We start from the raw sequence: 13730 nt of genomic DNA on the forward strand, positions 1-13730 counted from the left end.
AAAACGGTATTCCAAGAAGGGTTTTCAATTTCCCGAATAATTTTTCATTTTATGACCCTTTGATAGCTTAAAAGTTTTATTGGGTCCTTTATATTATACTTTTATATCTGTCGAAAATTGTTCTACACCCGAAGAAAAATCGATTGCGACATATGTCCAACTCCCTTGCAATAAATAAAACCGGTAAGGAAAAGTCAAAAGTCGGACAAGGGCGACTATGTGATACCCTACACCACTATGCAAATTTAGTGGAGCTTCCGTAACAAAAGATTTTTTGAAGTAGATCCTATCAACATTTGGCTTTACAGCAGTTATAGTTTGGTTTCAGAGGGTACAAATATATGGGAGGCATATCCTATTCTGAATCGATTTTGTCGAATGCATATTACGAATATGAGGGACTTAAACACCAAATCAGATGAAACATATATGTGGGAGCAAATTTGATGTACTTGCTTCTAGACTGGATTCGGTCGGATGTACCAAAAATTTGGAATTTTTGACAGATATTAGCCATTTGGTGGACAACTAACCCGAAATCGGTAGAATATATGGGAGCTATATCCAAATCTGAACCGATCTTGATAAAATTTGGCAAAGGTATTTCTGGACTGTATCTGAATTCTGGTACAAAATATCATTGTTGTCGAATGCATGTTACGAATGTGAGGGACTTAAACACCAAATCGGATGAAATATGTATATGGGAGCCTTAGCTATATCTGAACCGATTTTCACCAAATTTAATGTACTTGCTTCTATACTGAATTCGGTGGGATGTACCAAAATTCAGGTCATTAGGACTTATATTGGCCATTTGGTGCACAATTAACCCGAAATCGGTTGAAGATATATGGGAGCTATATCTAAATCTGATCCGATTATTACCAATTTCAATAGGGTTCGACCTGGGCCCAAACAAATTTTGTTTGCAAAATTTCATGTCAATCGGATAATAAATGCGACCAGAATTTTGTTCACAAGAGTGCATGGACGGACGGACAGACGGGCTGACATGCATTAATCGATTCAGAAATTCATTCTATGAATATCCTCAAAAGTAACTACAGGTCTATTTTGCTTTCTTTTCCCTGTTACAATCAAATACATAAAAACATAATACCCTTACCATTATGTGGTGTCGGGTATAAAAAATTGGCTATTAGCGCTTCTCATAACAAGAACTACCTATGTGGGGACTATAAAAAAGTGGACTGACGTAGACCATTTTTTAAACCAATTATTCTTGAAGAAATTCAAAGCTCTATACCAATTTTGAAGGCTCTATATTAAATGCGGAATATATCTCAAAATATAAACGTTATTTTGTATATATGTCAAGGCTATATAAAAGCCTTTACAGGTATGGTCTAAGAACCAGATAGTCTAATGGAATTTTAATCTACAACCTGAGTACTATTAAATCCACTTGGAATTTTTCACAATCTGGCCTGGTTGAATTGAATAGCCCTGAAGTTCATAAAACGCGAAATGAGCATCCGGTTAATTTCAAACTCAACACATCGCAATATTTCTATCAACCCAAGATCAAGTGTGAAAATGAAATATGTCGGACCATTGCTTCTAGTACCTTCCCCACAACAGATAAAAATTTTGAATAATTATTATTTCTCATAAAATGCGAAATAAGCATTCGATGCTCATCAAATTCAACAAATCCCAATTTTTTTTATTTACACAAGATCTGGGGTGAAGATGGTCCCACTCCTTCTATTACTTCCTGTAAAAAGGACTCAAAAATTTGAATAATTAAAACGCTCACAAAATGAGAAATTAGCTTCCGATTCTCTTCAAATTTCAGGCATCCTAAAACGATTTAGCCCTGTCCGTCCATCCGTTTGTTGTAATAACGCCATAGTCAAAACCAATAAAGATAGGAAGCAGTGATCTGTGTCTTGTCTACAGGTAGGTCAATACGAAGATGGGCTATATCGGTACACGATATCACACAGCTCTCATATGACGATGCCCCCGATTTTGAAGATTTTGGTCCCATTTTTCAATGGAATTGTCTGAAATTCTAGACAAGAAGTTCTTTGTGGCCTGAAGTGGCCCCTGAAAAAGAATTGTCTTTATATGTCCACGATATCGTATATCCCCCACATAACTGTACCTCCCGATATTCGGTATTTTAATGATTTTAGCCACATTTTTTTATGGAATTGTCTGAAATTCTACACAAGAAGTTCTTAGTGACCACTTTACCCCCCAAAAAAGTTTTCAATTGAATTGTCTGAAAATCCACACAATCAGTTCTTTGTGAATACTTTATGCCCTGGAAAAGAATAGTCTATATAGGTCCACGTTTTAGCATAGCAATCATATAACGGTACCTCCAGATATTCGGCATTTTCATGATTTTAGCGACATTATTCATCGGAATTGTTTCAAATTTGGTATTTGAAGTTCGTAATGGGTACTGCAGCCTATGACGAACAATTACTTATGCACCAACACGTATTTGTATGCCACCCCTAAAAAAGGTTTTAATTTAAGCGGTCTTTTTTGACGGATTTTTTTTCAATTTCCTTCCGAATGGTTAAAAAGTTCGACCCGGCGGAACTTAGTTGCTTTTTTAGTTGTTTTTTTTTTTAATATTGTGAAAACCAATCACTTTTCTCCACAGCAAATATGCTTGTATAATTTTGTGGGGCACATTGTGCTATTTAATGGATTTTTTAGTTATTGAAAACATAACTTTTTCCGATACAACATTGTGCCGTAATGGTTTGACCTGGAAATAGATTCAAAATATTAAACAATTTTTACTACAATATAAATAAATAAGAAAAGCGAAAACCACCCATGGTGTTGTGTCCTAGAAATGTTACTTTTCAAAATGTCTATTCCGTGTGTAAATGTGTTATCAGGTCACAATTTATTGTGGACAGCAAATGTGGTGAATAAATAAATAGTTGTTCCCTTGAAAGGCAATTGAAAGTAGCAGGAAGGATGGTGGAAGTAGTACACAAAACAAATAATAATCAATTTATTTTTAAACTATTCAGTTGAAATGAAAATCAATTTGAGTTGTTGAGAGAAACCAAAAAAAAAAAAAAAAAAAAAAAAAACACTAAAATAATAAACAAAACAAAAAGACATTGTTTGTGCCAGAAAGTGAAAAAACTCAAAAATACTGAAACTAAAAACCAAACAGACGCTGTCGCATTTTTCTTTTTTTTTTTTTTGCTGTGAAAATGATTTTTTTCACAAACATTTGCCAGCTAAATCGCTTGGATGGAACCGCCACATTTGGTGTTCACGTAAGGCGGGTGTGAAAAAATGCGCTGAAAATTAATTTGCAAATATTGTCTCACATTGTCAAAAATCAACAAAAAACATAACCTCTGTGGTGTGAATAACCTGAAACAATGATGTAAAGAAAAAACAAACGAATTGAAAAATTTAAAAAAAAAACAAATTATCGAATATTTAAAATCAAATTTATTTATCACAAATTTAATAAGAAGCTACCAAAAAAAAAAAATTAATGCGACCCCCTGGTTTAGAATGGCCTTGTTCAAAGTTCAATAGAACAAATCCCAGGTGGTAATAACAAAAAATAAAATTAATATCCATATACACCCACAAGTGTGAAAAGCCAACCGAATGACAAATGACTCCATAGAGGAATCTAAACTAAATAGTGACCTTAAACTCTAGTTGAACTTATTTGCTTTGGGTGTAGAAGTTTCCAGCGAAACTTCACTATTTTACGCTGAGCTAAAATAAAACCAAACTATTTTGTCATGATGAAGCATGATGTGATGGTGAAACCCCTACCCGTTAGTGTTAGCAAGGATATAACGAAAAAGAGCCTTTGGAAATCACGATCTTCCTCCGAGACAGCCACGCCCAAGAGCCCCATGACGAAGGCATTCGATTTTCTTCCGTGGTCACGAAGCAAAAAATCCAGTGACAAATCAGGCAAATCTGAGGATAGTAAAAATAAAAATGATCTTTCACCCACAAGTGCTGGCAAATCGATTCTCAGTACATCCGCTGAGGACAAAAAGGATGCGGCAAATTATCAACGAAATATTTTTCGCAATGGCGGTGGCCTTATCAAAGATATTTTAAGCGATAAACAGAATAAGGATGAACGACCGCTTAAGAAATCATCGCTGCGTCGAGCCCGCCAAGTTACCTCACGTAATAAGAGTCTGGACATACACGAACTCATAACTTGTGTGGAAAAGGAACTCAACAATGGTTCAGCAGATCAAATGGGCAGCGAAAAAGCACAACATCGTTTTCTCGATGATACATTCGTTGAGAATATCATGAGAGCCAAAGAGGCCTATCAAAAGAATCTGCTGGAAGAAGAGCAGCAGGAGGAGGAGGAAAATCGTAGGAGAGAACAGCATGCAGGTCGATACAGCTCTCGACATGCGGACGATTTCCATGACACCGAAGATGAGTATTTCTATCAACAACAACAGGAATTGGCTCATCTCTATCCCAACGGTGATGGTCGCAAGTGTCCCAGTGGCTCTGGCAATGGTAACACCTCTCCAAAACACATCCTCTTCAACGATGAGAACACGGTTTATCTCATCAAGAAGGGTCAACCGGTCAACAAATCTCTTAAAAACTGTGATAAAGAACGTAAAACTCATACCGAAAACATATTGAAAGCTCGTCTGAAATTCAAGAAAATATCCTCATCCTCCGATCCAACACCGCATGCGGACTATAAATCCACAATACTTTTAAATAACAATCATGTGATAGGCCAGGATAAAATGGCCGCTTCTCGAAGAAGTATTTTGCAGAGACAAATAACTAATCCTGAAGATTACAGTGGCTATAAGCCATATACAAGTCCCATACAGTTGCGTAAACGATCTCCTTCGGCGGGACGATATCAACAAAATCCGCAACATAAAACAAACGGTGGTGTTTACTCCTCTCCGCCCTTTCAGCGACGAAAATCATTGACCGAAGGTCTGTTGTATGATTTACCCAATACCGCTACCGGCGGCACCCTACTGCATGATAGTGCTGCTGCCGGCAATTCCAGTACTAGCAGTATGGGCAGCGGTGTCAGTGCTACGGGTAGTACAACAGGTGGTATTTTAAACGATCGTCCCCGGACCGATAAACCCCGCAAGAAACTGTCTTTCCGTGAGCCGGTAGTTGCGGAAAAACGTCGTTCACGACGTCAAAGTGCAGAGGTTGTGTCTGTCACAACGAACGGTATAAATGTCCAACCCGCCGCCAACAAAACCAATAACAACACTTCAAATTCAAGCTGTGATAATTTAGTTAATAGTAGTAGACGTTCAACGCCATCCAATGATGTAACCACGCCGACGGAAGAGGATTTAATGCAGGTAAGGAAAGAAACATATCAGGGAGGGAGAATAAATGTTGGAGGGGAGAATAAATGAGCGGTGCGTAATTGTAGGATTTGGCTCCTCTAACCCTGTGCATATATCTTGAAATTTTTTACGAGTGCCATTCGTACTAACACGATAAAAAATGTACTGAAAATTGAATAATTTGTATTGGAGAAACGAATTGATCTAGCATTCTGAAATCGGAATGAGAGTCACTAATCGAGTGCTGGATGGATTTACCAAAAGGGGTTTTGGCAATTCGAACTTTAAGACTACGAAAAGTTCTAAAATAGTACTAAACTTCTAACATGGTACCGTTTGGTATTATGCGAAGGGATAGAGAGAATAACTTGAAATTTGAGGGTGGAAATAAGTTGATATATGAAGATGGTTTTAGAAAATTGTACTAAGTGTGCGAACTGTACTAAATAGTACTAATGTTTGGACAGTTTGATTTAGGGTAAACGGATGAAGCTGGAATTTTAAAATTCTATATTGGAGTCCCTCTTGGCGTTAGGTTTGCTATTAAGAGGTTTTGGAAATGTGTACTACAAATGCACGAAAATAACTAGATACTACTATATTTGGTACAATTTGGTATTGCGTGAACAGAAAGTGCTAGAAATCTGAAATTTGTTATTAGGGTCGCTGTTCATGTCTGGATATATGGCTGTGGTTTCGGAAGTGTGTATTATAATTGTACGAAATGTACAAAATGGTACAAAATTTGGTCTTAGTTGAAGGGATAGAGATAGAATTCTGAAAATTGGTATCTGAGGTTAAGATTTGGAGCTGGGTTTGAAAATGCGTTCTATAGTTGTACGAAGAGTAATGAATGGAACTCAATTTGGAACAGTTTGGTTGGGGGTGAACGGACGAAGCTGGAATTTTGAAATTTTGTATTGGGGACCCTACTGGTGGTAGGTTTGTGATTAAGAGGTGGTTTTTGTAATGTGTACTACACGAAAAGTACTAAATAGTACCATATTTGGTACCATCTGATATTGGGTGAATAAGTAGTTCTCGAAATTTAAAATTTGGTATAAGGATCGCTGGTCATGTGTAGCCTGGACATGTGGCGGTGGTTTCGGAAATGTGTACTTTAATTGTACCAAAAGTACTAAATGGTACTCAATTTGGTATTGGTTGAAGGGATAGAGATAAAATTCTGAAATTTGATATTTAGATAACTGTTGACATCTAGGATTGAAATTTGGAGCTTGGTTTGAAAAATGCTAAATAGCACTAAATTTGGTTTGAGTGAAGGAATAGAGCTGAAATCCTGGAGGTGGCTTAAAAAATGTGTACTATAATTGTTCGAAAAATACTAAGTGGTATTAAATTAGGTATTAAGTAATGGAATATATCTGGATTTACGAAAATTTATATTGAAGTCCCTGTGGGTATCTGGAATTGAGATATGATATGCTTAATAGTACTAAATTGCTTTGGGTGAAGGAATAAAGCTGAAATCCTGAAAATTGATACCGATTTCACTGTTCGTGTCTGTGGTTGATAGAAGAGGCTGATTTTGGATAATTGTACTAAATGGTACTAAATTTTGGGCTGGGCTTGGAAATGCGTACTAAAATTGTTCGAAAGGTACTAAGTGGTACTTAATTTGCTATTGCGCAAAGGAATAGAGCTAAAATCCTGAAATTTGATATAGATGTCACTGTTGGTATCTGTGTTTGATATTTGGTTCTGGTTTTGGAAATGTGAACTATAATCGTTCTGAAAGTACTAAGCGGTACCAAATTGGGAATTGGGTGAAGTATTTGGGCTGGAATTACGAAAATTGATATTGAGAACTCTGTTGGTATCTAGGATTGAGATAAGGAGGTGATTTTGGCAATATGTATCAAAATTGTACAAAAAAGTTCTAAATGAGGTATTGGGTAAAATCATAGAGCTGGAATCCCGAAACTTGATATAGAGGTCCCTATTGGTTTCTAGGGTTTATAATTGGATTTGGGTGCATTGTGTAATGGTTTTACTAATATCCTCCTCGGTAAACTTAAAAATGAAAGATTTTGAAGACTTTATAAATAAAAATAAAAAACGAAAATCTGAAAATTTAGAACGATGTATGAATTTTTAACTAAAAAATGTTGTCAAACTGAACAAATTGTGCATTTTGAGTACTAAAAAGGCATATGGAGTGTACGATAACTTTTCCAGTGCCTTTTCGATTGTTATTGATATTAAATCAAGAATCAATGTTTTGGTGGAATTATTATTTACTTTCCATTATTAAATTCCTACAAATATTAAATAATTTTCCTCTTTCTCTCTTTCTTATGTTTCATTCCAGTCTCAGGCCATGCGCATTGTACGCACCGTTGGACAGGCTTTTGAAGTATGTCACAAATTTAATATACACAAAAATTCCCTGGATCATACAGAAGAACGTTCCGATATCTCGTCGTCAGAGCTACTGGATGTTGAGACGCGTTCCGAACAGCATGTCAGCGATGATGATCTTCACAACAAAAAAGGTAAGATGCTATTTCATCGCAATGTTAATATAAATATGGAAATGCATAGCAAAAAAAAAAAAAAAAAAACATAATTGATATTCATATAAACAAAAGATCACATCTGCAAAACTTTGTTTATTGGGTCAAAAAATCGAAAAGCCCAAACCTTAAGGTTAATAACTTCAGATGCCATGTCTGTTTATTAACCAATGTTAAAAAATGGAAAAATGCGTTTTACATCTACTTATCTGTGCGTTCTTTTTTTCTTATCTTCTTATTACAAAGAAAATAAATTTCCTTTACATTACGCTTGGTGGTAATTACCGAGTTTTCATATGCAGACAGGAAGTGTGGAGCTTGTACACTGCACACACACACAAGCCCATATTTTCACCCATGTTTTTGGTACTTTTAAATTTCAAGATGGAAAATATGACGAATAGGAAATATGGAATGTGTATGTACATTCTTATCTAGGAAATTACATACACAAATCTTTTGATACTACATACATATTATGAATGTACGTGTGTGTGGATAACCTGAAATTGATGAGGTCATATTTATCTTGTTATCCATTCACACATTTTCTCTAATGATGTCCTCAAGCATGTCATAAATGTGTAATTTTCTGTGGTCATCTCAGTAATGTTTAATAATTTGAGGTTATCACAGTGGAGGATATTTCAATTCATATTCAGGATAAACAAGAGAAAATGACATAAATGTCGGCATAAAGTCGAATTTTTGATACCCTCCACCATGAGTGATAAGCAAATTATTGAAAATAGCAGCGCTGGGATTTAGCATCACCAATGAAGTCTGTTATGGAAAAGTGGTCAAAAATTTGGAAATATTATAATACAATAAAAATTTTTGTAAAAAAAGTGTACACCGAAAAGTGGGCACAGTGGGGCAACTTCTGGGAACATAAAATCCGAATTTACAAACAGTTTTGCTGAAACTAACAGTTTTGTTGAAAGACTTCATATAGAGTGGTACTGTCACATTTATAGTTTTATCTTAGCAGCTGTAGAAGCTTTATCAGCTGTAGAATCCTTCAAAATACCGAATATAGGGCGGTATCGTTATATGGGGGCTATACTGCTCATACATTAAAATATGTGAGTTTTCCTACAAACCGGTAGGCCCAGCCACAATTTTTAACCAAAGTAGTAAAGAGTTGGCCCTTTTTTTGTTTCCGACATTTTACGGATCCAATTATCCTTTTTCTTCTTTCGCAGTAGATTTGGTGCCACATTTAGACTATATCAGGTACTCGATTTCTTTTATATCAGATATATGTATGCCTTTTTTTGAAAATAATAAGTTGTGAGAAATCTTTAGAAAATCGGACAATGATATAAGATTTTTACCTTTTTTGGGGAAGACACAGAAATAAATGAACAAAAATATTGGGAATTTTCCATCATCTAGATTCACCGACGTGCCAATGTTGAACTATATCGAGTACCTCCTTTGCCTAAAGGAAGATTTTTATAGTTTTTTTGCAATATTTTTGAAGTGCTGTGTTGCTGTGTTCTGTGGAAATGAACCGATATATTTCATTTTTCTACCCCACACCACACAGTGGTAAGGGTATTATGTCGTTGTCCGTCTGTCCATGTATTTTTGTGAACAAAATGCAGGTCGCATTTATTATCCGATTGAGATGAAATTTTCCAAACGATATTTTTTTTGGCCCAAGGACGAACCCTATTGAAATTGGTGAAAATCGGTTCAAATTTAGATATAGCTCCCATATATATATTTTTTCCGATATCAGTTTTTTTGTACACCAAATGACCAATGTCAGTATAAATTACCTGAATTTTAGTACATCCGACCAAATTCATTCTAGAAGCTACAGGTCCCATATATATGTTTCATCCGATTTGGTGTTTAAGTCCCTCACAATCGTAATATGCACTCCACAAGAAAAATATTTGATACCACATACCACAAATATCTCTGTCAAATTTTATCAAGATCGAATCAGATTTTGTTATAGCTCCCGTATATATCTCTATCCGATATCAGTTTTATTGTGCACCAAATGTCCAATATTAGTCCAAATGACGTGAATTTTGGTACATCCGAACGAATTTAGTCTTGAAGCAAATACGTCAAATTTGGTGCAAATTGGTTCAGATATAGCTATAGCTCCCATATATGTGTTTTATCCGATTGGGTGTTAAAATCCCACACATGCGTAATATGGACTTTTAACCAATGCTCATTGGTATCAGATATCACATACAGCCCAGAAATACCTCTGTCAAATTGTATCGAGATCGGTTCAAATTTGAATATAGCTCCCTTATATATCTTTATCCGATTTCAGGTTTAATGTGCACCAAATGCCATGCATTATGGCATATCCGACAGAATTCAATCTAGAAGTAAGAAAGTCAAATTTGGTGAAAATCGGCTCAGATATGCGTAATATGCACTCCATAACATCCGATGCGTAATATGCACTCCATAACAATGAATTTGATACCAGACATCTGATATGGCTTGAAAACGCCCCTACCAAAATTTGTCGAGATCGGTTCAGATTTTTATATACATTCGATATACATCATCTGCATACGATTTTACGGTTATTGTCCACCATACATATAATATCAGCCCAAATTGGATAGAATTTCCCTATTTGGCGATACTCGTTGTTGTTCTAACAAATATTTTTGAATACAATTCTTATCGAGGTCATATCATGCACCATACAATAATGTATGGTGCATGATATGACTTCCACAAAAAATTTGTTGAAAATCTATTCAGAATTGAATGAAGTTTCCAAATTTTGATTACTCTAAAGCAATGATACGAACTCAAATGAGGTTCATAGTTGGTATGATCGTCTTCACATATATTTCCAATATAAACTATTTTTTTTTTTTTGAGGAAGCTCTACTAAATACGCATAGTGGTGTAGGGTATCATATTATCGGCCCCGTCCGACTTTTTACCTTTCTTTACCGGTTAGATTTTCTGTAACACAGGCAAAATATTAGGACGTGAAAGTCGGACACTGATTTCACATTTTACTAGAGTTTTTTATCCAAAATTGTGAGCCTTTGTAGGAGAGGTAGAGGTAAGAGTGGGTCAATATTGTAAATTTTCCATTGTCCATTTACGATGTCCCACGCTTGAACTACATTGGGTACTGTCATCGCTCAATATGAGGTTTTTATTTGTTATACCCTGCACCATACTATGGAGGGTATATTAAATTGGTCATTCCGTTTGTAACTCCTCGAAATACTCATGTCAGACCCAACAAAATATATATTCTTGATCAGCTAAGTCGATTTAGCGATGTCCGTCTGTCTGTCTGTTGTAATCACGCTCATCACGCATCATCTTTCGAACGAATTGAGATTTTGAGATTTTTCACAAATGTATTTCGTAAATGGGCCACGTTTTCATATAAAATCTATATAACGATATTCGGAATTTTGATGATTATAGCGACATTATTGAGCGGAATTGTTTCAAATTTAATATTTGTAGTTCGAAGTAGATACTACAGCCTTAGACAGAAAATTGTCTGTGTAGGTCCACGTCTTCGTATAGCCCTCATATAACGGTACCTCCCGATATTCGATATTTTGATGATTTTATCATTTGGAAATCTTACAACTTTAATTGTGTGCAATTACAATAAACAGTTTATTGAACACTAACTGATACGTACACACAACAACCTATATCGAATACAAGCCGTACTACTAATTGGCATAGCTTACATTTTCAATTTGTACAAAACAATTTTTAAATTTAATGGCTCCCATATTTATTCCCATTTTTAAACATCTCTGGAGGATGTTTAAAGCTCAAATTGGCGTCAAGGTTTTCTCTGAGACCAGATCACGACAAATTATGGTCCCCTCCATTAAAATATGCACATTTCGTTTAATATCGGTTTTCATGTCTTTTGTTAAACACGAATTATGACATTTTTCATAGCTTTTCCCCTTTTAACTGCTGACATTTATTAGGAGTACGTGAAATGCAAAAAAAAGAAGAGAAAAAAACATTGTTCACGTCAAATCAACACCAGGAACACAAGCTCAACCATGTCACACACAAGTGATTTGACAGTGGCATGGCACTAATACAGCTTTTTAGCATCATCAACATCATCACCAACACCACCATTAGAATGCTTTTAGCTCAACATTCACCCACCACTCCCACCATTGTTGGATATAAGGAGGATATTTTTTTTCTTCATTTTTATTTTGGTCCAAAATATTCTCGTTATTGTTGCTGGCTTTCTTCTATTTTTACAACAGACTGAATTTTATTTTAATGGCTTTTTACGCCTCAGACTGGCCATAAAAAACCCTCCTATTGGGTCCTTTTATTGCAATGTTTGGTGTCAGCAGTAATTTGTTGCACGTCACGCCATGGCATGACACTCTTCAGTAGCTCGAAATCAATTTTCACACATGCAGCATTTTTTTTAACACAATAATCTGTTTATAGGTTTTTAAAAATCTGATCGTAAAATCAGCAATTTACATAAACTGGCGAGTTTGAGGAGATTTTTTTCGGTTTAATTCTATAGAATGTGTACTTATCGAATTATGTGGCACGATACTTTAAAGAAAAAATGTTTAATGTAAAGAATATTCAAAATCAGCAATTTGTAGTTAAGCTTTTAGTCAAACATAAAAATAAATTAAAAAAAACAACAACAACACCGAGGAGATAATGTTGTAGGATAATAGATAAAATAATCTCTAATACTTTAGTTTAATAATGGAATTATAAAAACTCAACAATAATTAAATCCAGTAAGGAATGTACAAAATTCGAAAATTTTTGGGAATTTTTGTAGAGTAAATCATACCTACAATGGCCGTTACTGAATGCGTATTACTTCTTTGATCCAAAATTCAACCTAATTGAACAATAGTAGCATTATTGGAGCATTCTAGGCTGTATATGGTATCATGTGCCGAATAATGTTGTTATAGGGTGCCATTACATATTTCAGGGGTTTAAATGCCAGTTCGGCTGAAACATTTATAAAGAGATAAATTTGAAACAATTCCGGCTAATGTCATCAAAACACCGAAAAAATGGAGGTACCTTTATACTGGGGCTATACGAAGACATGGACCTGCAAAAATACAATTTTCTGTCACAGGATGTAGTACCCATTACTGCGATCCTCAAATTCGGCCGAAAGATAGCTTGATTACAACAGTCAGACGGACGGACATTGCTAAGTCGACTTAGAATTTTACGCTAATCCAGAATATATATACTCTGTAGGGTCTTACAAGAGCTCCTCGAAATACTCTTGTAAGACCCTACCGAGTATATATATATATTCTGGATCAGCGTAAAATTCTAAGTCGACTTAGCAATGTCCGTCCGCCTGACTGTTGTAATCGCGTAATCTTTGGACCAAATTTGAAGTTCGCAGTAATGGAATACTAGAGATGGAAAGACAAAGTTAATATACCCTCCATAGGATGAATACTGGACAATATCGGGCTACTCCATCAAGTACCTCCCCCACAAAGGGTCAAATTTTTGAATAATTATGACTCATAAAACATGTGATGAAATGGCTCGATTGACTTCAAACTGCACACAAAATACTGTTTTTATTAACCCAAGGTCTGGTGTGAAATTGGTATATATCGACCCACTCCTTCTGCCACCACTTCCACAGAGGGATCAAATTTTGAATAATACAACGCCCTAAAAATGCAAAATAAAAGCCCTATTATTTTCAAAATTCGCAGATCTCAATATTTCTGATAACACAAGAACTGGTGCGAAGACAAAATATATCGGACCACATGGTACCTCCCCCACAACGGGTCAAAATTTTAAATAATTATATCTGTCATAAAAT

The 13730-nt window shown here is 35.4% G+C and overlaps 1 protein-coding gene across 3 annotated transcripts in view; it reads left to right on the forward strand.

The window, feature by feature from the left end:
* LOC105262348 (capon-like protein) overlaps window positions 1-13730 on the forward strand; it is a 463665-nt gene that overhangs the window by 422205 nt on the left and 27730 nt on the right. For 2 of the 3 annotated variants that reach the window (XM_059118433.1, XM_059118432.1), the window contains exon 6: window positions 7678-7861. In XM_059118433.1, the coding sequence (XP_058974416.1) occupies window positions 7678-7861 (184 nt within the window). Of the gene's footprint in view, window positions 1-3025; window positions 5358-7677; window positions 7862-13730 lie in introns of those variants that run through there. The other variant, XM_059118431.1, reaches the window with a different exon arrangement.

Source organism: Musca domestica, unplaced genomic scaffold (genome assembly GCF_030504385.1).
Source record: "Musca domestica strain aabys unplaced genomic scaffold, Musca_domestica.polishedcontigs.V.1.1 129, whole genome shotgun sequence".
Lineage (NCBI taxonomy): Eukaryota > Metazoa > Arthropoda > Insecta > Diptera > Muscidae > Musca > Musca domestica.